This window comes from Lygodium microphyllum, chromosome 11 (assembly GCF_053477565.2).
Source record: "Lygodium microphyllum isolate KBCC chromosome 11, Lygodium_microphyllum_v1.1.10, whole genome shotgun sequence".
Lineage (NCBI taxonomy): Eukaryota > Viridiplantae > Streptophyta > Polypodiopsida > Schizaeales > Lygodiaceae > Lygodium > Lygodium microphyllum.
The window spans coordinates 123,091,526-123,115,359 of NC_141145.1; the positions used below are offsets into that span (position 1 = coordinate 123,091,526).

At 42.0% G+C, this 23,834-nt stretch overlaps 1 protein-coding gene across 3 annotated transcripts in view; it reads left to right on the forward strand.

The window, feature by feature from the left end:
* The window catches only part of LOC148029322 (uncharacterized), an 80,056-nt gene that overhangs the window by 50,512 nt on the left and 5,710 nt on the right, over nucleotides 1–23,834 (forward strand). For all 3 annotated transcript variants that reach the window (XM_087688101.1, XM_087688099.1, XM_087688098.1), the window contains exons 3-4: nucleotides 1,983–2,267; nucleotides 2,614–2,822. In XM_087688101.1, the coding sequence (XP_087544227.1) occupies nucleotides 1,983–2,267; nucleotides 2,614–2,822 (494 nt within the window). The remainder of the gene's footprint in view (nucleotides 1–1,982; nucleotides 2,268–2,613; nucleotides 2,823–23,834) is intronic.

Sequence of the window (23,834 nt, forward strand, 5' to 3'; positions counted from 1 at the left end):
TATTGATTTGTTGGCTGTTTATGCCCCAACCGGCCAAAGCGAGGGGAGACAGTTTTGGACTACCCTCAATCTTTCCCTACCCCAGGTTGATCAGTGGATAGTAGGCGGGGACTTACAATATGGTGGAGGCCTTGGATGATCAGAGGAGGTGCACAAAGATCATTAAAGGAGGAGCAGACTGCATGGGAGGAGTTCCATATTCCAGATCAGAGGACAAGATCGTTGGCTCTTAATGGAGTTTGGTACATCCATGGGCTTGCTTTAGTTGTCCAGGATAGAAAGGGCGGCAGGTGTCTTTTCCAGGATCAACAGGTTTTAAACTTTTATGTGAAAGGTTGGGCCTGTGAGAGCGATGGCCCAGCTGCCATTATCCATGGCGCTACTATCCCAGATCACTTACTGATTCAACTAGTTCTTTTCGAGAGGGTCAAAGGACCCCATTCTATGTTAGGATTCCAGATCACTTGTACCAGGACAAGGATTTTACAGAGTCAGTTGGGGTCTAGACGTTTCTCAGTTGGACAGGCTGCTAGATACTTGGATGAGAGCCTCCAGGAATAAGCTTGTTCTTCAGAGAGAAGGCCACAAGGAGGAGACCATGCCTTCTACAGAGGGAGAGGACGGCTATAGCATCACTGGCTGCACTCTGAGGGAGGAGAGACATCCAAGTTGTAGATGCGTGGCTAAGAAGATCCATGTTGCCAAACCAGAGATAGATTCCAGAAGGAAGCTAGATCGGATTACAGATTTCATGCAAGAGCTTCCTTTTGGACTCAATCTGGAGAAAGAGTTAATAGATACTTCTTTGGCACTGTACGACCCAGACACTCTAGACAATGAGACTCAAGAGAACTGATGGATCCATAGCTGGTTACAGAGTACTACATAAGTTATGTGAGGGATAGAAAGCTAGTTTGGCAGAACGCCAAGAGGGTGGTGACTGACAAGATGAGCAGGCATTGATGGCTTTGCTGAGGAGGAGCTTGAGAAGGCACTTATTGCTGCTGCTTGGGCAGCCGGTTGAAGATCTTTTACTACTTTCAATCATCCCTCAGCTTGCCCCTGCTCCTCATGGGCCTCTCTGCCCTTGTCTCTGTCTGTCATGAGTTTGCTTTCTCTGTCTCTGACGTTGCCTTCTTCTTTGTTTGTCGATGTATCTTCTCCAACGCTCACTCCACTCCTCAGATTCACTCCCTCCCCCCCCCAAAAAAAACAAAAAAAAACAAAAAAAAAGCCCCAATCTCCACACTCACTTGTCCTCTCACTCTTTTTGGGGTCTTTATATGGTTTTGCAATGTGGAGGCTTTAAAGCTCTCACAACTCCAAGGGCAGAACACAAAATCCAAACAGCTAAAAAGCCTAAACTTTAATGCCAAAAAACTAACAAATGCTTTTGAACCTTAGTGCTTTTGACTCTTCTCTAAAGCTGTGTGCTGTTCCAGCATCCAGGTGGCCATGTGTTGCAGTGATTTGATCCTCGCCTGGCTTCACTTCACATAGATCAAGGCCATCATGGCAGTCCATGAGGTTGTCCTCCTCCTGTTGATTTGTGCCAGGTCTGCACATTGACAGCATCAGGCCTTATATGGCTGCCTCTCACATTATTAGTACTGAATAGCTTTCACAGGCTGTCATCTACATCATGTCCTCCATGTCAGGCCATCATGAATCATATGTACCATGCTGGTTGCAACATCATCAGAACTTGCTTTTCAGTCTAGTATCTACATGTGTTTCTCTAAGAAGCATCAAAATCCACACCAACAAAGCCAGCTATGCAGATTAGTGCACATGTATGAGAACCCCTCATCAAATCCAAAGTAGTCTCATATATGCTACCTGAAATGACCCTTGGACATAGCTTCATTATTGAAACATCCATCAGTTCCTGTTCTACAGATTTTTGTTAGATTCAATGTTTGTGTTGCTGGCAGTGTTATTTGGAGGTATATAAAATGACAATTCTCTCCTTGTTGGTACAGGCTTTAGGAAATTTCACAAAAGTTGTCGATAACTTCGAAACCTTGAGTGAACAAAAAGATCTGTTCTATGATAGCAATTTGCAGGCATATTTTGATGACGAAAAACATTATGGCATGATAAAAGCCATGTGCAGGCTTTCCTGCAGTGTATGTGAGAAAACAGAAGTTGCTGGAAAAGATTTTGTGAGAAAGGGTTTTGTTTTTAGAAACCTGGATTTATTGCGCCGCCACCTTGCTCATGTACATAAGGTTCAAATGTGCTTCCTTTGTTTGGAAGGGAGGAAGGTGAGCGATTCTCACTCTTTTACATTTGCTCAAGTTGCTACATAACTTTGTATTTGTTGCTGGTCATCTCAATTAAGTCGATGTTTGCCCATTGATGAAGGGTTTGTGAGAAAGTAATAGTTAAATGCTGGATGGGGAATTCCTCTTGGAGGGTAGGTGAGTGCTAGTGCAAAGGTCAGGACGTTTATGCATGAATTTGGAACAGAAAACTGAGAGCAAGGAAAGTTCAAACCTTCATTAAGTATGTGAGATTTGGTGAAGTTCTATACAAATGTTTGAGAAGATAGTTATCATGCTTTCATATTACTGCTACTTTTTGCATTCGTCATGACAACACAAAATGCAGGTCTTCATCTGTGAGCAAAAACTTTACAGCAAACAACAAATTGAGCGGCATTTATTGCATGGCGATTCAGAGATTGATGGCAATGATGAAGATCGAGGAGGTTTTACTGGTCACCCATTATGTAAATTTTGCCGCAGAAGGTTCTATAGTGATAATGAGCTTTATCAGCACATGTCTACAGATCATTATACTTGCCACATTTGCCAAAGGTATAAAATTGGCATCACCATGTCTGTGTTGAACTTGTATAGTTGCTCCTTGAATTGTTTGACAACAAGATTTAGCAAATTGGGACCCTTCTCAAGGGTTGCTCATTTGTCACTTCCATAATCCTACAGGACTGCTTGCATTCTTTGTGCAAATCTTTGCCATATCATCCATTATCTACACTATAAGTGAATGCATAACATCACATACCCTATCACTGTATTGCTTTGGGATGGAGACCTATTCTGTGCCAAACCAATCTATCAAGGCATGAATGTTTTCTAAATCTATCAATGCATGAATCTTTTGCAGTCCTCAAAAAGCAAGGAAAGCTTCCATCAAGCCTTTTTAAGAGGATAGCCAATCAGAAAATTTATATTCTTCATAATCTTAAAGAGGCTAAATAGTATGGGTTTTACATATGTTTCATGTTGGGTAAAGTCATGAGTAAACTTATGTTGCATGCATTTGTCAAAGATGCAGTGGGTAAGCACAAGATTGTGCATTTTACTTTTATGGAAAGCAATATCTTGTCTCACAATGGTCAGATGTTGGACCTGTTTATTAGTTGGTCACTATGGGAGGAGCATGTGGGGGACTGGTCATTTGCATATGTGATGCACTGGGACTCCCATTTCAATCCTGCATAGGAATTCAGTACATTTGTGGAGTGCAGATGACTCTTAACTCATTGTTAATATTTATTTTAGCTCACATTTCTTCCTTGGTGCAAGTGATGGGCAAAGTATCATGTATACAAAATAGGTCTCTCCTTACTTCTGGAAGAAATGTCTCCTTTAACTATGATATGGAAGATGCAATCCCTGGATGCCTTACATGTAAACATGAATGTAGGCTGTCCTTATTGTGTACAGTTCACAGTTCTCATCCTTTGAAAATGCTTGTTACAAGTGTAACCAGCTAGGTTATTTTCACATGCAACGTATGATGGCAAATGAACAAATTAACTGAAACAGAAGATCAACCAAGGTACATGAATCCAACACATTTTCCAGTTCATCCACAGAGATCATGAGATAGCTGATGTAGGGGAAGTTACTCTGATTTGGTAGATCTCTACTGTTCAGCCAGTGCTATATTTGCCTCTAGTGTTCCGCATCACTAGGAGCAAAAGCCTACTAGTATGCATGATCAGCAACAAGTGGATGGATGCACTATGCATCATACCAAAACTATGCAACCTTCTTGTACTGCACAAAGATAAGGGATACTTCAACCTTCCTTCTATCAAAGGTTCCACAATCGGGTGAAGAGTACACCAACAGTTTTTGTAGGATGGTTTTACCATGGAAGAGAACGAAGTGCTTGTTCTTGCACTATCAGCCTTTGAGAGAATGCCTAGGTTATTTTGCAAGACAATCTACGATGGCTACCAAACAAGTGGAATAAGATGCCTAGGGTATGCAAGAAGTTCAAAATGTAATAATGACAGCCACTACTTAGTCTCACTCCAATAAAAAAAAAGAAGGCAAGGCATTTCTGCAAAAAGTGTAATGGTCTCTTTTCTTATCCTTTGGACAAGTTGGCTGAAAAAGACGAGCAACCTAGGAGGGCAAGTCCAAAACATATGCAAGTTCATCATGATTCTGTTAGAAGTGGTCATATCACAGGTTCATGGGAGCCCATGGCCTAATTTATGGCACTCTCTTTATTCTTTATTTGGTAATTGACTTATCATTATCTTTGTCAGAGTGCAGTGAATACGGAAGTGCAGAAATCTGCAGTCAATAAATGCTGAAATGAAGAGGGCAGATATACAAGGGCTGTCGATGTGCAGATATACAAGGGCTGTCAATGCATCTCCTCTAGCCAAATCTCTCCGACCAATACCTGAAAAGCGAGGAGGGCTGGCTGCCAGTGGGGCACAGATTGCCCAAATGAAACGCCATAAAATAATGCAGTTGGCCAGTAAAAACTGGCCTACCTGATCAGCAACCAGCCGACAACATCATAAATGCATAAAATAATTTGTGCTGACCAGCCTGCCTGCCACGTGGCATAGTCCCCTACCCGAAAAGGTGCCCGTACACTGTGACTGCTGGAAATGGCCACAAACTGACAGGAAAAATGCGTAATGCCCTCCAAGAGTATCATTGAGAGAATTGACTACACCAATAGTATCTTGAGAAATGCTAGTCCAAGGGCGACTAATCTCCAACACTCCCTCTCAGATCCTAGACGCGACATAAGGCTCAGGGGTTTGGAGTGTTGTCGGAGAACAACTTGGGGAAGCGCCTTTGTAAACAAATCTGCGAGATTATCCTTTGTTTTATAGTAAACCACATCACTGGTCTTATCCAAGATCTCCCAAATGAAATGGTACTGAATCTCAATGTGCTTCAACCTAGCATGAAACACTAGGTTCCATGCCAAAGCAATGCAACTCTTGTTGTCACAATCAAGTGTCATAGGATCTATTTGAGGATAGCCAAGCTCTCCTAGTAACCTTTGAAACCACATTGACTCCCATGTTGTAGAAGAAGACACTTGATATTCTGCCTTTGTGGAAGAAAAGACAACAGTGGGCTGCTTATTGCTACTCCACAAGATAACACTTGTACTCAAAGTAAAGCAATATCCTATTGTTGACTTTCGTTGGTCAACATCTTCGGCCCAATCTGAATCTGTCTAGCTTGTAAGAACCAAAGGAAAATCTCTACTATCTGCTGGATAAAGAATACTAAGATTGGGGGTTCCACTTAGGAACCGCAAAATTTGCATAGCAGCCTTTCAATGTACGATCTTCACTCATGAATCCAGCCAACAAACCTATAGGAAAGCACAAATCAACCCGAGTGCTAAGAAGTCAAACCAAGGACCCAATCAATTGCCTATAGTAGTTAACATCTGCGGCTTGAGAGTTGCATGGGTTGTAACTTGCTAGTTTGGATCCATAGGAGTAGAAATGGCCTTACATCCCTCCATCTCAAATGTGGCTAAAACCTCTTCCACATACCATTGCTGGGAGATGAAAATCCCCCTTGAAGTCTGTTAAATCTCATGGTCTAAAAAGAAATGAAGATGGTCCATATTTGTCATCCTAAACACCTTGTGTAGTGTTACTTTAGTCTCCTTGATCTTTTGGGTATGGTCACTTGCCAAAATAAGATCATCCACGTAAAGCATGAACAACGCATACCGTACAATTGAGGTATGGACATACAACTGGGGATTGGAAGAGGAATATCGAAATCCCGACTTCCCTTGAAGGAACAAGTCTATCTTCTCGTTCCAAGCATATGGAACTTGTTTGAGGCCTTAAAAGACCTTTAACTTATACACGTGTCCATCTGATGAGGAACAACCAGGAGGTTGCTCAACATAGATCTCCTCCTTCAAATTACCATTGAGGAAGGAAGACTTTACATCAAGCTGATAAACCGGCCATCACCTATGGTTGGCTAAGGCAAAATGGCTCTAATGGTAGCCATCCAAGCTATTGGTGCAAAGGTATCATGGAAATCTATCCTTGGCTGCTATGCGGAGCCCTTTGCAACGAGCCATGCCTTGTGCTTATCCAGAGTACCATCACTGTGATATTTGGTCTTGAACATAGTCGCCGTCGTACGTCGTATGGTATTGATCGTGCCATACAATTCATACCGTACGGTATTATATGTATCCATATGGTTTTGCATGAAAAAACGGGCCCTCTTTTGCCGCCGTATTGGCTGCACCTTCTCGCGTCTCCCCGCATTCTACTTGTATGTGTGTGCTTTGTGGCACTTTTGGGGGGGAGGGGGGGTGGGAAGCCTTGGATACCTCACTATGCACTTCTCTCCTTCCCCCCCCCAAAGCCTGCCTTGGATTCCATCCAGCTAGTAGCTCTCTTTGACTATTGACCCCTTGACTCTTTGACCCTTCTCTCATCTACAAAAGGTGCTCCTCTCCTCCATGATTCCATACCAATTCAGCAAGCATTTACCATTCTCATCTCCCTCTCTTGGATCCTGAATTGATACGTGATTTGTAAAGCTCTAGCCTCTCACTCTCTCCTCTTTCCTGCACCTTATCAAGGCTCAAGGCCCTTATCAAGGCTCAAGGCTCAAGTCTCTCCCATCCCCTCTCTCTCACTCTTGCTCTTTCAACTTTACCCCAACCCTCCCTTTCTCTTTCAACTTTATCCCAACCCTCTCCCTCTCTCTCAACTTTCAAGTTTCAAGAGTTAAGACTCAAGCATCTTACTCTCCCCGGGCCTCTCCATCCGTCATCGGCACCATGACTCGTGAGAAGCATGAGGCCTTCAATTTGTACGCGATCCATGTGGAGAGGGACACAAAGAAGTCCAACTCCCACCATTGGACGTGCAAGTATTGTGGGAAGTTGCTCCATGCAAGATCCCTCAAAACATCGCGGATGAGATTCTCGTCAAGATGAGATGGTTTCCACAAGAGGAGGAAGTGGCTTATTGGCACCAACTCTTATGCCTACTAATGAGGAAGCATCGAATGTGTACGTATCTTCAACTGATGCAAGAGAGGCCTCTACCATTGGTGGTGGGGGCTCCATATCCGCATCCGGCTCCGGTAAAAGACAAAGTGAAGGCTCATGTGGCACTGAAGAGACAATCCTCTCTCTTAAGCTCCCGGTCATGTGTGTAGATCGGTTGCCTTTCTTAGAGAAAGGCAACGACTTGTGGACATTGAAATTGCATGCACGGTAATTGAGTGCAATCTTGCATTCAATGTCCTAAAGCAAGAGAAATGGAAGAAGATGGTAAAAGCCATTGCCAATGTGGATCCATTTGAAGGATATAGACTGGTGTCACATACAACGACATGAGGACAAAAAAGATTGATGAAGAGAAGGAGAGGATTGAAAGAGTCCTTGATCCTATTCTAATTTCTTGCCTTTTAAATTTGTTTCACTTTCTTTCATTATGATTTATGCATAACTATCTATCTCCCTATTCTAATTTCTCTCTAATATCTATCGCAATTCTCTCTTTCCCTCAGGGCTCCAACCCCCATCGCCCTTGATTTTTGAATCTTGAAAGTTGAAACTTGAAAGGCTCAACTCTCTCTTTCTTTCTCTAATCTCCAAGTATTGTTACTTGTAATTTGTAAATTATGGTTGTAGGTGGATTCCTTGAATGTAGTGCAAATTGTTATCGACAATGCATCAAATAGATCAAGTTTCCAACTATTGTGTGGATTCCATGTGCAAGTCATTGTTTGGACTTGCTCATGGAGAACATTGGGAAGCTCAAGTGGGTAAAGAGGGTGGTTTGCAAGGCTATATTAGTTGTCATCTTCTTCACAGTAAAGGTAAAGGTGCTTGGATGTATCATGAGCATAGCATACTCGAGTTGAAGAAGCCTTCTTCAACTCGGTTTGCTTACACGTGGTTATTGGCTGGAGTGCCTTTATGAGGTGCAGTCTGCCAGATAGTGGTGTCTACTATATGGAATGAGTGGAGTGAGCATGAGACAAAGGAGACCAAAGCCATGCAACACTTGTGCCTTAATGAGCAGTTTTGGCAGAAAGTCCGTGCCATTGTCATTGTTGTGACTCCTTTTTGTAGGATGTTACGTATGAGTGATTGTGAGGGGTCCACCATAGGTCTTCTCGTTCACTTCTTTAGAGCGGCATTGGTGGAGACACGTACTTGTAGAGTGATCACAGAGACACAACATGCACATGTTTTAGAGATAGCAGAGAGAAGATGGGCATGGATGCAATAGCCCATCCATGGTTTTGTTGCATTGTTACATCCAGCCTACAAGTCACCAGCTGCGTTTGGACTAGCTTGCTTATTTGACTCGTGTAGTCCCTGTGGATGACCACAATGCAGTATTGGAGGAGCTAGGATGCTATGCAGATTAGAGAGAGCATGTGGCTTTTGCTTCTCCCACTTGGAGGAGAGAGTCATCTATGAAGCCTTTATTTTGGTGGCAAAACTTTGGATACGCATTGGAGACCCTTTAGCCCTTAGCCATGAGGGTCCTTGCCGAGGATTGCTTTTCAGGTGCATGTGAGAGAAACTGGAGTGCCTATTCTCTCATTCATACGAAGATTTACAAGCGATTTAGCACACGACAGTTAGAGCGGCTAGTCTATTGGCGCACTAACTTACACATGATGAGAGCTATGATGAGCATGGGTAGTCCGAAGCAAGTAAAATTCTAACACAACTATAAAATTTTAAATTTTTTGTTTTAAACTTTGAAGTTTATACTTTACAATTTAGACTTTAGCATTTACAATCTTTTGTGCATTGTGTAGGTGAATGTAGATACATTCAAGTTGACGGGCGACACTCTTCTGAGTGTACATCAAGAGGTAGATGAGGAGGAGGAGATGATTTTTGCAGAGATCTATAGAGAGCTTATAGTAGCAGATACTTGTGACACTCGTAGTCAACGTGCTTGTGGGCGAGGAGTTCTAGTAGATAGTAGGAGGGGCATGGTCAATCGGTAGCCTCCAACATCAAGGAGTGGTGGTTCTAGTGGCTTGCAGACATATGTAAGGCGGGGCTCTAGTAGCTCACATTTTGTGCCTCATGATGACATCCCCCCCCTTGCCTATACAGCCGCTACCTAGGGAGCCATCATTTGATGATGATGGTAACCTTATCAGTGAGGATGAGTATGAGTGTATCTCATCATCTGATGCCGAGGAGTCATCTTCAGATTCTCTTGATGAGCACTCAAATGGTTTTGATGATGATGATGATAGCGATGCCTCGTCATAGATTCATAGGTCTCTCTTTTTTGTATCTACTATCGTTGTATCCACATGCATGATGGCACTATGATGCATCATCCATGTATGTACTAGTCTGTAGTTGTATCGCATGTTTTGGGCAGTGCATGCAACCGCGATGGCCACCCTCATGTATTTGTCTTATTTTGTAATGAAATGGCTATTTCCACTTTAAACATGTGTTCTATCATGTAATGATTTATGATTTTAAAAAAATTCATGCGATTTTTTTTTTGTACTGATATTGTACCGTACCTTATAAAATCATAAGGTACCATTTAGTAATGTATTTTATTGTACCGTACCATATTGTACCTTTATACCTAACAATTATGGACTTGAAGACCCATTTTACACCAATTGTTGAGCTAAAACACGCTTTACAGCAGATGAGCATCTTTAAACAGCCCCAAAACACACTTAATTAATGAAAAACACAAATGTGATGTACAGTTCGAGAGAGTTTGAGTGGTCCCCCAAAACCCTAATTTTTGGGGCACCCTTTAACATCTATAAATAGACAAGCTACCCACCATCCGGCATCATCCTTTTGTGCAGGTTTCCCACTCTAGTGTGCAAATTTCAGCCATCAACCACCTACCATCTGTTGTCCAGCCATCACTGATTGCAGCCCGTCACCATCTAGCCCTAGGCGTCCTGTTTTGAGCCATCGCTCTGTTGTTTGGAGGTTTCCATCTACTGCATCATCATAGCACTTGATCAGTTTGCGTTTTCGGCATTTGGTGCCAGGTTGTCGTTGCTATGTCTCCCATGGGGTGACTGCTGCAGTACATTTGTTTTTGCTGTCCAGCAAGCCGTCTACATCAGCAAATACCTCTCCTATTCCTCATATCTTCACACAATCACCTTAGTATGAATGGATTGAGGTAGAAGATTCCAAGTGCCATTCCGCTTAATAGTATCCAACTCTTACTCCATAGCCTTCTTCCAATGTTGTGATTGCAAAGCCTCCTTTAGGAGGGGGCTCCCTATCTTGTATGGCATGGGTTATCAAACAATGATTAGTACAAATAAGCTCGATAGTATGTGTTTGGTTTCTTTGAGAGTGCCATGGACCATCTTGCGGCTGCCACTCCTTAGGGATGCTCTCAATCCTTGAATCACAGTGTGTCTTGAGCCCAATGAGGAGGCCAGATCTCTTCTCCACGCATTTCATTTGCTGAAGTCTTTGGAACATCCATTGGCGGTGGCTTTGTCGGGGAAGTTGGTGAGGAAGTAGTATTTGTTAGCACTCATGTTTGTCATGCCTTGTCATCTCTTGTCTATGAGCCTCATGAGGACTTTAGGAGCTCTGATTTGTCTGTCACCTATTTTAACAGAGGAGGTAGCTCATTCTAGAGTACTTGGTTTATTGCCTTTCAGTGCATTTTCTCCTCTAGGCGGGATTTTGTGTGCATTTCTTGGGCAGTTTCTATATACAATAGTCTGCCTCACTTGACGGACATTGTTCACCCTTTTTAGGATTTTTTTGAGTACTTCTTGCATTTTACTAGCATTAAATGTTGGTTAGACTAGCATCAAATTTTGGTTGGCAATATTTTTGGCCCATATTGTAGTTGGCCAGATTTGGGGTTAGTTGGCTATATACGCACTCTAACTCTATCATCTTCCTCCATCTCTAGTGCCACCATAATCATTAGCCTAATCTAGTGCCCTCACTAATGCTGTGGGCGGCATGTAGGGACTGATCAGTCTTCCTTCTGTATTCAACTTTCTTTCCTTGCTCAGTGTAGATTTCTTTCTTCTTTTCTTGCAGTCTCTCTTTGTTTCTTTGTCTATGTGTTTGTGTTCCTCCTTTCGTTGCACATATGTTGACACGGTATCATTGCGAGAGAGAGAGAGAGAGAGAGAGAGAGAGAGAGAGAGAGAGAGAGAGAGAGAGAGAGAGAGAGAGCACTTCATATTGCCAAGTGGCCTTGCCACATCAACGTTTTGCTGAGAACATAGCTTTCTTCTTGAAGATAACTTCTTTGTGTAGGTGACATTATTTCTACCCCTGGTGGACCTTATACATCGACTTTCTTGTGATCTTGTAGCCATTTCCTCCTGTTTTGGGGCTGTCTGCTGTCAAAACACAAATTTCTTGTGGGTGTCTTGCAACTAGTTTTGTGGCTTTGATAATACAAATGAGGAGTCTTCTTCACACTCGTTTGAATGGTAGTGAGATTATCACGAAGACTATTGTGTGGATTGTGAAGCATAGAGGTCACCTAGTCCATTTGTTCAAGAACCTCTCCTCCCCATTCTCTTGATATCTCATAGAAGGCTCGTTCTGCTGGCCTCCATATGCCATCAGTGGCACCCTCTATACAGGTGCCCATACTCCCTTCTTTGCCTGAGGAAGATCGGCTTGATTTTCCAAACTACTCGCTTTGGTTGTGTAAGGTGGAGTGTATCCTTGTACCTTCAATCTTTGGAAGTTTGTTACCCACCCTGTTTCCTATCCCATGGAGGATCTCACCATTGGATCATTAATGGATGGTGTGGCCTTATGGGATTGGCTTAACTCTAGAGCTCAAACTTTCCTCTTAATGAGCTTACAGGATTTTTGTCCTAGCGTATATGCGTAGGTTGCAGAAAGCAATGGAAGTGTGGACAAAGCTTTGCTTTTTGTACTATCATAAAACATTTGTCCATTGGATTACTCTTGAGAAGAAATTATGGATACTGCTATTGATGATTTTCCTTCCATGAAGGATCATATTAACAGGTTGGAGGATATTAGGGATAAGCTTATCCTCATCCGAAGATGAAGCATCTCCATGAGGCGCGGGCTTCAAAGGTATAGGTGCTAGCACCCAACTTTCTCTTGGATCTTCATGCATGGGGTGCTTCTCACCCCCCTCTGAGGTTGGAACCTCCACAAACCGAAGATCTTGACTCGTGTAGATATTCGGCTTAACAAGATCATACAGTTGGTAACCTTGGGGCTGCAAATTGTGACCCACAAACACTTATCTTTGGGAAGTTGCTTCAAATTTATCATCTGTGTCTTTGGGATGTGGAGATGGAGTCACACCCAAAAACCTTCAAATAAAAAACATTATGCTTAGACCCAAAATATGCCTCATAGGGTGTCAATCCAACAATGGTTGAAGTGGGGGATTGATTAAGGATGTGAATTGTAGTAGCCACAGCCTCGGGCGGGAGACATTGAGATGTCTATCTATGCGTCATCGTGATACAAACCATCTCAATCACACTTTGGTTCTTCTGCTCCAATATGCCATTTTCTTGAGGTGTGTTTGTGTTTGCGAACTCTTGATGGATACCATGATTTGCATAAAACATAGAAAGCTCATTAGAAATAAATTCTCCTCCCTTATTTGATCATAATGTCTTCAGTTTCCGGCCTCATCGGTTCTTCTCCCTTAGCATGAAATACAAGCTTCCCTTAAGGGAGTCCGTTCTCATAGGTCCACAAAGATATATAGAAACAAGCTCCAAGGATATTGAAGACTGCCTCGAAGCCTTGCTAGGAATGGCATTATGATGTTATTTTCAACGAATGCAAGATACACATTGTTATTGGTTTACCACAATGTCCGGCATACCTCGACGAGCAAGCTATCCCCTAGATGCCTTCTATTTGAAAGGAATCCTTGTCAAACTCAACTAGGAGGCCAAGGTTACAAATCTTTTGTATCGAAAGTAGACGGTAACCCAAGCTTGGCAGATAATTACCTTGGAAGTATGGGCACCAACTTGCCCACTTGGAATAAGCTGCTTGTTACGTCTCCCATAAATAGGAACAGAAGAGCTATCGTAAATGAGAATCTACCTATGCAAAGGCCGCAAATGGGCAACACTTGCTATAGGAGTCATGTGTCGAGAGGCACCACTATCATTAATCCACTCATGAGGGTGTGGGGCTATTAACGCAACATCAAAAGCCCTAGGGGTTGATGCCTTGATCACCTCCAAGTGGAGGAAGGTAGCTGATGAGGGAGTCTTGCATTGCCACAGATGTGACAAGTGGAATCCTTTTCTTTACCTTCTTCGATTTGGCCTGCTTCTTTTGGTTCTTTCCCTTCTTTTGAGGCCTGTCAATGCCTCTGATTTGGAAGCATTCTTCCCTTTCAATCATAGCAGCAAAGAAACACGTTTCTTTGAGTTTGAAACTTACAAAATGTTTCTTATAGTAAAAAACACTTTTTTTTTTTTTTTTTTTGGTTCATGAGTCGAAATCTAAAACCACGGTTTTTTTGACAAAAACTGTTGGGCAATGCTAGACATGATAATGATGATAGGTAATGACTCTTTAGGGCTCAAGATTTTGTATAAGAGACTAACTTTTTTGGGATTTTGTTTAGTTATTGAATTTTGTCAATCTTGTAACTATTCTTGTCTTTTGATTATTATATGCCTTTAGTATCATTTATGAGATATTTATGATATATTATGATTCATTCTGGATTTTGACATTTTGTCAATTTGTTTTGGAATGAGAATCATGATGTTGCAACTTGACTTAGTCCATACTCTACATGGGCTATTTACATATTTATTTCAATTTTCTTTGTGTGATATGTATGAATCACAATGTTTGAGTTTTAAACCATAGTATAGCTTGTTGAAACACTAACTTTGACATAAGTGACAAGTCAATAATGAATCATGGATATGTAGCATTTTATTCTCAATTGTCTCTCATGTATTATGACTCAAGCTTTATTGGCCTTTCTCTATTTAAGAGAGAGTTCCATAGAGATTTAGATTCTCTTTCTATAGTTAAAACTATAAAAATCCCTAGATAAAAAAACCTATGTTTCTTATTTTACTCCCTTTTGAGAGAAACTTATGAAACACGTTTTTGATGTTTTGTTTCTAAACGTTTTTGACATTTTTGGCAGCTATGATTTCAATTGCTCCTCCTAGTCCCAAACCATAGGAACCAACTCTTTCCAATGAAAAATCTTTGTCCTCCTTGAAGCAATTAAAGCCGAGTAAAATACATTGAATCACGGTGGTAATTGAGAAAGAAGAGTTATCGCCATGTCCTCCAAGGTAATCACCTTCCTTGTGTTTTGGACCTATATTTGCAATTGCCAAAGCTTATTGACATGCTCGCATATAGAAGAAGACTTATTAGGACTCAAATTCCTCATTTGGACCTCCAAAGACACCCACTCTATCATGGTCATCCGATTGTAAATTTGATCAAGCTCCAACCATATCTCCCGAGCCATAGTGAAGTGTTCAACATGAGCAATGATGGTTGGAGTGCAGGAGAGAAAGAGGAAAGAATAGATGCAGGTGTTCAATTTGTCCCAATGTGCCTGTACCTTCATCAACTTGGCTTTCTCATCTGAAGAAAGCTTGGAGGCATCATGAGTTGTAGGATAGTCTATAGCCTTGGTCATGAGCTCTACCAAATCATAAGACTCCAATATGGCAAGCATCATTACGCACCATATGCAGCAATTCTCCCCATCATGCTTTTGATTTGAAGGAAGAGCCAACAACATGGGGATCTTATGTAAAGAATCCTCCCGATCAGGTCTGCCCATGATCAATTAGGCTTTCTATGTTGCTCTAATACCATGTTAGAGTGCAACGAATGCAGAAGTGTTTGGACAAGATTGAAAGACAATGAACATGAGAGAAAGGGAGAGAGAAAAGAGACAGAAGAACACAGAAATCTGCAGTCAATAAATGCTGAAATGAAGAGGGCAGATATACAAGGGCTGTCGATGTATCTCCTTGAGCTGAATCTCTCCCACCAACACCTAAAAAGCAAGTGAGGAGGGCTGGCTGCCAGTGGGGCATAAATAGCCCAAGTAAAAAGCCATAAAATAATGCATTCGGCCAGCAAAAACTGGCCAACCTGATCAGCAACCAGCCGACAGCGCCACAACTGCATAAAATAATTTGCACTGACCAGCTTGGCAGCTACGTGGCATAATCATTTGCCTAGAAAGATGCCTGTACACTATGACTGCTGGAATTGCCCATAAACTGGCAGGAAAAATGCGTAGTGCCCTCTGAGAGTACCTCCGAGAGAATTGACTGCACCTATAGTAGTTTGAGAAATGCTAGTCCAGGGGATGATTGATCTCTAACAATCTTCTGGTTTACCTTTGTTGTGGTTGGAGTCATCGTCTTGCGTTTTGACTTGTCAAGCTGGTGTGCTGCAGTTGTCTTTGACCTGGTTACTGTTACATTGGCTGTCGCCTATGACCTGAACTTGCTGCAAGATAATCATCATGTTCTGCTGCGTTTTTTGTTCCAATTGCATTGAACCTGTGATTGGATTATTGGAATTTGACATGCATCCTTGCATTGACTTGCGTGTTGTGTCTATCCTTTGGTTGATGTGGCTGCTCGTTGCTACTGTTCTTGGGACTGGCATTTTCAAAGACTGTTGCTATTGTGTCTTGTTTTGCTAATGCTTCTATTGATTGGCATTTTGTAACAATGCTTGCGTGTTATTGTGTGGTTCATATTTATTTACATTTTTCCCAATGTTGAGTTTTGATCGGCAATACGTCGTTGGCTTGTTGGCCATTGACTTGACTTTGACTTCCTAGATAGGAAGGCATTAGTTCATGTCGTGACGTGACTTGCTGATGGGTTGCTTTTGTCCTTTTGGAATCCACACTTGTTCCTACATGGTTGACTTATTTGAGTGTTGTTGTGATTGCTCATAGGCATTTAAGAACTTTTGTGTTTTATCTTTCTTGTGCAAGCATGATCACTTGATCTATTGTCGAGTTTTTTGTAGGCTATTCACAATCTATTTGCTACTCTCTCCCAAACAAGGTATTATGCTTCCATTCTCATATTACTTCATTATGATTATATTGATGCCCTTGTGATCGCGAAATTCATTCTTCTAACATATCTCATGAGGCTTTGGTTGAGTGCTATGGTGCTCACTTGTGCTTTTTAGAGTGTGTTGGATTGCTCCCACCTATGGAGGAGTCTCTACTTCCATCATGATGTGGCTGCATCGTGGTCATACACATGAAGTTGAAGAGAAGAAATGGTGTGGCATAGTGTCACATTTGCAAAGAAGGGAGATATGAAAGACATGTTGCTGTTTCGTGTGATGGATATCATGGTTGTGCTTGGTGGAGCATGAGGCCACATACATGTCTGCATCATCTTGGTTCGCTTGGGGTATGCTTGAGTGGATGGTTCTTCTTGCCTCTAGTGATGCTGCATACCCTCACGTGCTCCTAGCCAGAAGGATCAAGTGTGGGGGTGGAGAGAGGGCATGTTGATGCTCTTTCATTATTGGTGGATTTGGTGTGTGTCATCGACTTCGCATCTTTTGGTGATCCAAACCTTGGATTGGTGTGTCCAACACCAAGTTCATGTTGGGACAAGTGACATGATTTGTTTGTATGGTCTCACATGAGGGGACGTGAAGGGCATACATATGCTCTAGTGGAGGAATCTCACTGTCACAACAAGCTATCCATGGAGCTTGTGTGGCTACAGGAGGTACAAGATGGTTGACTTGACTACTTTGCTTTCAAAGTGGAATTATGGCATTCATACTTCTTCTTTAGGGTGCTTTCTCACCGAGGTGCATCCAGTAGAGTGCACACTGCTAGAGTATCCATGGTGCATTCTGAGTGTTCTTGTTCGTTGCTTGTTCACCTATGCTTTGAGAGAGGGTGTTAGAAGTGGTCATATCATAGGTTCATGAGCGTTCATTGCCTAATTTATGGCACCCTCTTTATTCTTTATTTGGTAATTGGCCAACCTATTTTGTGGTAGGACAACTTCTTTATTTTGTTGAGCTCAGAGGTAGCACGAGGATCGAGACACGTAGTGCTTACACACAACAGAGAGACAGAGAGAGAGAGTAAGAGTGAGCACGACTTTTGGGTACAATCGAGAGTGTACCACTTTAGGCTTTTAGATAGATATATATATGAAAGTACAAGTGCTAAGGATGTGTTCACACCTGAGCACATTTAAAAGGCACGAGGGTCTTTATTTCCAACAATCTCCCACCTAAAAGCAATGTGCCTTAAGAGGAGAAAATAATCAGCTAAGTCGTATGTACAAAGCTGAAATACATATATCTATCCAACTCCCATCATCTGTCGGCAATGAGCAAAGCGCTTGTTGGAAGACTGTTTGTATGCACTTTGACAAGCTCAATGCTCTTGCTATCAAGTACTTCTCTAATGAAGTGGTACTTCATCTGTATGTGCTTTGTCTTTGCATGAAAGACGGGATTCCATGTTAGCATGATAGCACTTTGACTATCACAATGGAGAATAAGTAACTCTGTAATGCTAATCTCTCCCACCAGATGTGAAAGCCATAAAGCCTCCTTGCATGCCTCAGTGGCAGCCACATACTCTGCCTCTGTAGTAGACAATGCAACACACATTTGTAGCCTGGAGATCCAAGAGACTGCTCCTCCTGTGAAGGTAAACACATATCCAGAAGTGGACTTTCTACAATCCATATGATCAGCATAGTCTGCATCCGTAAAGCCAACAACAATTGCCTTCTACTTTCCAAAGCAGATGCACAACTCATAATACCTTTCATTGCTTTCCAATGCTTTTTACCAGGGTTTTCCATGTATCTGCTAACCACTCCCACTGCAAAGGCAATACTAGGATGTGTAGCAACCATAGCATACATAAAATTGCCAACAACTGAAGCATATGGTATCTTGACCATTTCAGCCTTCTCATAATCAGATGTAGGGTTGTCCTCTGCATTGAGTTTCACATATGGAGGCAATGAAACCCCAATTGTTTTTCCCCCCTCCATATTGAAACATTGCAAAACCTTGGAGATATACTCCTGCTGAGATAGATAGAGTAATCCTTTTGACCTATCTCTGAGTATTCGTATGCTAAGAATGTGATTTACATCACCAAGATCCTTCGTGTCAAAGCTGCCATGAAGACTTTGCTTCAGTCAGTCCAAGGCATGAGTATCCCTGCCAACAATCAGCATGTCATCTACATACAGAACCAAGATAACCAGGCTGCCATCTGTTGTCTTCTTGGTATACAAGCAGTGATCCACTTGACTTCTATGAAAACCTTGAGACTGCATAAATGTATCAAACTTATGATACCATTCTCTTGGTGCTCGTTTCAGCCCATACAAACTCCTTTTGAGTTTACATACCATCTTCTCTTTTCCCTTTTCCATAAACCCTTCAGGCTGCTACATATATATGTCTTCATGTAGATCACCATGTAAAAATGTAGTCTTTACATCCATCTATATAAGCTCCATATCTTCAGTTGCAACCAAACCCAAAATGGTTCTCAATGTAGTTATCTTGACTACAGGAGAGAAGATCTCATCAAAGTCAATTCCATGTTCCTACTTGTACCCCTTCGCAACCAATCTGGCTTTGTACTTTGGTGAGGAACTAGAAGTGACCTTCATCTTATAAACCCATTTACATGGAAGGGTTTTCTGCCCTTTAGGCAACTGCACCAAGTCCCAAGTGCCATTTTTTTCAAGAGATTCCATCTCTGACAACATGGCTTTATACCATTTCTTGCTGCCGGGTCTGTCCATTGCTTCCTTGAAGCAAGACGGTTCACCACAGTCTGTTAACATGACATAATCAGCCACATTGTTTACACCAGGAATGAATCTATCAGGTCAGCTTGCTATCCTGGCATTTCAACTTGCAAATCAGCGTTAACATCTTGCTGTCTTGGCTGTTCCTGCACATGTAGTGGCTCATTATCATGGGCAGTAGCTGGCTGATCATTTCCAACATTATTTTTTGCATTTACATGTTCATTTACAGCAGGTATTTGTTGCTGTACAATAGGCACATTTTGTTGTCCAGGAAATATTTCTTCCTGGAATACAACCCTACGAACCTCCTCAGTCTTTCGGGTCGCTTATGCATGCGATCTTCCTGGAAGATAACATCATTGTTGTGTACTACTTTCCTTTTCTTGGGATCCCATAATCTATATCCCAATTCACCCTCGTTACCATATCCTAGGAAAATGCATTTACAAGACTTTGGGTCAAGTTTGCTCCGTTTTTCTTTACGAATGTGCTCAAAAGCCTTGCAGCCAAACACTTTCAGGTGAGCATATGAAGGTGGCTTGCTCGACTACGCTTCTTGGGGAACTCCCCCCCCAAAAGACCTGTTTAGTGACCGATTAATCAAGTGTACGGCTGTCATAACAGCCTCAACCCAAAAACCATGGGGTAATGCAGCATGAGACAACATCGTATGCATCTTATCCTGTATGGTCCGATTCATACGCTCTGCAATTCCATTTTTGGGTTGATTATGAGGGGTAGTGAGCTCCCTTTTTATCCCTTTGCTGTCACAAAATGCTTAAAAGGCCTTGGACGCTTATTTCCCACCATTGTCAGAGTGAAGACACTTAAGTGTCTTATCAGTCTGATTCTCAACCGATGCCAAGAATTTTTTAAACTTGTCAAGTACTTCATCCTTGCTACAAATAGGGTAAACCCATACCTTTCGTGTAGCATCATTGACAAAGGTGACAAAATATTTAATTTTCCCTAGAGATAATCCTTGCATCTGACATACATTGGAATATACCAACCCTAGAGGAGAAGATTTCAGCGAAAGAGACTTCTTATGAGATGTCTGTGCATGTTTACCATAAACACAATGATCACAATGTTCAAAATTAGCATAACGAAGACAAGACAAGTAACCCAAACGAGAGAGCACTTTCATTCCAGTTTGACTCATGTGTCCCAACCAGCCATGCCACAAAGAAACACTTGGTTGCTCAGTCATGGCAACAACATGATCACTCACACTAGATACATGGAGAGGATACAAGGTATCACTTTTACAACCTCTCCAAAGGTGGCCTATGCTAGATCCATTGTCATCCAGCTGCCCTATGCTAATTAAGCTCTTCTTGAGCTGAGGTATATGTCGTACATGCTGAAGTGTGAAGACAGAACCATGATGAAACTGTAACTGCACACTGCCAATACCTGCAATGTCACATGCATAGTTGTCCCCAAAATGGGCAACACCATGTCGACCCCCTGTATAGTCAGAAAACCACTCATGATGAGGGGTGACATGAAAGTAAGCACTTGAATCTAGAATCTAAGTGTGCATGCTATCATCCGTATTTGCAAGTAAAGCATATGTACGAAAGTGTGAAGAGACAAAGAGTACATCATTTCCACTGTCACTGTCATGAGTGACTACATTCACCTCTTCAATTTTAGCGTTGCTCTTCTTAGGCTAACTCTCTTTCTTCTCTTCCTTGCTATCATTTGTCTTCTTGCCCTTTCCTTTCTCTTTCTTCCATTTGTAGTAGTCACGTTTAAAGTGACCCTTCTTGCCATAATGATGGCATTTAACATCCTTGCCATGTGATTTAGTGCGTCCCTTGCTATCATATTTTCCTTTCTGTTGTGATCTGCCCCTAGTATGCAAAACACTAGAAGACTTACTGGATGCATTGTTTTGCCGATTCATTTTTCCATGAGTAAGCACTCTCTACATCAGCATACAAAAAAATTGCATTAGAATTGCTCATAGCAGTCCTGAATGTATCCCAACTCTTTGGAAGAGTGCAAAGCAAGAACGTAGCCTTAAATTCTTCATCAATCAAGAACTTCAAGGCAACCAGCTGGCTGAAAATGGAGTTAAACTCACTCAAGTGAGTAGACATTGCTGTACCCTCTTTCATATGCAAATCCATAATCTTTTTCAGTGAATACACTTTGCTTGCGGCACTCTTCTGTACATATAGTTCTTCCAGTCAAGTCCAAATAGCATATGTAGAATCCAAACCTCCAATGTTAAACAACAAGGCATCAAAAATCGATGGTTGAGCGTGCAAGCTCATTTAACTCATCCCAATCATCCTATTCCATATCTGCGGGCTTTGCCCCTTTGGCTTTAATCGGCTTTGCCTGCTTCTTTTGCAACAGGATATTGTAGTATTGTTTTTGCCAGACTGCAAAGTTATGTGCTCCTTTAAGCTTCTTAATGTGCATGAGATTACTGTTGTCATTGCTGCCAGCCGTGATTTTCAGCCCAAGTGTGACCAACAATTCAGCAAAAGTGACCAAGGTACAAACAAGTACCAACCAGCAATAAATGACCATGTAGAAGCAGAAATTTCAGATCTGTAAGTAAATATTCAGAAGCACCAAACCATGTGCTACAGCATTCCACAACTGATTATAGCTGTTCCTAGGGCAGATACATCACATTACATGAGAAATCCCAAATTTTAGCTGCAATTTCTGTTGTACATGTACCCACGGGCATAAAAATTAACACGCACTTTCAAAATCCCCAAATTTTTTGTGCTCAAAGCATCAACCACACATCTGCATTGTCTCTGACATGCATAGAACAGGCTGATTTTGCCAAAATAGAGTAGTTTCAGCAAAACCCCCAAATTTTTCCAAGTGCTAGGTGTCCAAATTGCATGAAATTAAACCTGCATGTACATAAAATGACCAAATGGTGCCCAAATTTTGGCCAAACAGCAAAAGCCCCAAATTGCATGGGGTCCAATGTGCAACAATGTCAAGAAAGTGGGTAAATTTCAGCCCAATTCTTGCATATACATGAAAGGTCCCAAATGTTGGAGGCAAAATTTCACAGATTCCTGCAATTTCTGAGACAAATTGTCTTGTTGTGCATCACAATCCCCAAATCCGGGAAAAGCCCCAATTTTTTGGCTCAATTTTGCACAGATTTGAGATCTGTGCCTTCAACGCATCAACTCCCACCAAGACAAGTGGTAATTGAAGAAAAAAAAGAAAAAATTTTGATTAAAACAAAAAAACTGACGAGGGGGATCTATTGACCCTCACATGACTGATGGTTGCTGTCGCCAGCCCATCATGCGAGCGTGCGCCTGCCTGCTGGACTTGTCGCACTGTCAACGCTTGCCCGTTACTCCTACTGGACCTACGCCACTTGCACACATGCCACCCGCCTAGTTGTCGCTTGGTTGTAGACCATTGCCTGTCCTATCAATGCTTGGTCTTACAGAAAACGTGCCCGCTGTTCCAACTGCAGCCGTTGTCTACCCTCTCGCCTGTGACTACTCTTCAACAGCTGCCGTCGCCTGTCCAGCCGGCGTGAACCGTTGGCAATCTACACTTGCTTGATGCCACACGTTGCCCAGTCACCACGCTAGTCACCCTTTGTGCACGTGGTCTTTTGCCTCAGCCCGACACACAGGTCGCCAAGAACTCCAGTTGTCTTCTGGTCTTGTCAGATCTCAAGAAGTGCGCAAAACCTGATGGCTCTGATACCAGTTTGTTGAGCTCAGAGGTAGCACGAGGATCGAGACACGCAGTGCTTACACACCACAAAGAGATAGAGAGAGAGTGAGCAAAGTAGAGAGTGAGAGTGAGCACGACTTTTGGGTACAATCGAGAGTTTACGACTTTAGGCTTATATATATATATATATATGAAAGTACAAGTGCTAAGGGTGTGTTCACACCTGAGCACATTTAAAAGGCACAAGGGCCATTATTCCCAACATATTTTTGTCTATAAAAGGAGGGAGTGTGGCCACAGTCCATATCCATTCCTATACTTGCAAATTCTTGGCGTGGAGAGAGGGAGCTCGTGGAGTCTGTGAGTTGGCGCTCAACCATTGTACTCTTGTCATAGTGGATTCCTATTCCCAATTACATCTTTTGCATTGTTTGTTTCATGGATCTTGTGTTCTTTCATTATTCCGTTTCATGTTTTGCTCTTCTAAGAGATTCTAATGGGACCCATGAGATGATAAATGTATGAGATGGTGCTCTAATTCTAATGGAGCCCATGAGATGGCAAATGTACAAGAAGTTACTCTGATTTGAGAGATCTCTACTGGTGATCCAGTGCTATATTGGATCTAATCTTTAGTGTTCTGCATCATTAGGAGTAAAAGTCTACCACTATCACATGTTCAGCAAGTGAATTCTGACCCTACAGTTGGTGTGGATCACTAAAATTGTGCAAGTTTCTTGACATTCCTCGTGTGAGAGATTGTTCCTCAATCTGACAAAAATTAGCCATGTGGCCTTGGTTGTTATCTAAAAATAGTGCAGCCCGTTATAATGGCTTGTATTGAGTTCTTTCCTTTGTTTATCATATGGAGAACAATTGATACAGATGCATTTATGTGCATGTCCATTGACACATTTTGTAAAATGACCTTGCAAAAGAAAGGCATAAGACTGCTATTTTGGAAAACTACATTGTGGAAGAAAGGCATAAGATTGCTGGCAGTAAATAAATGAACTCTCCAATGCTGCAAGGTGGGCTGAATATCTTAAGACACCCACT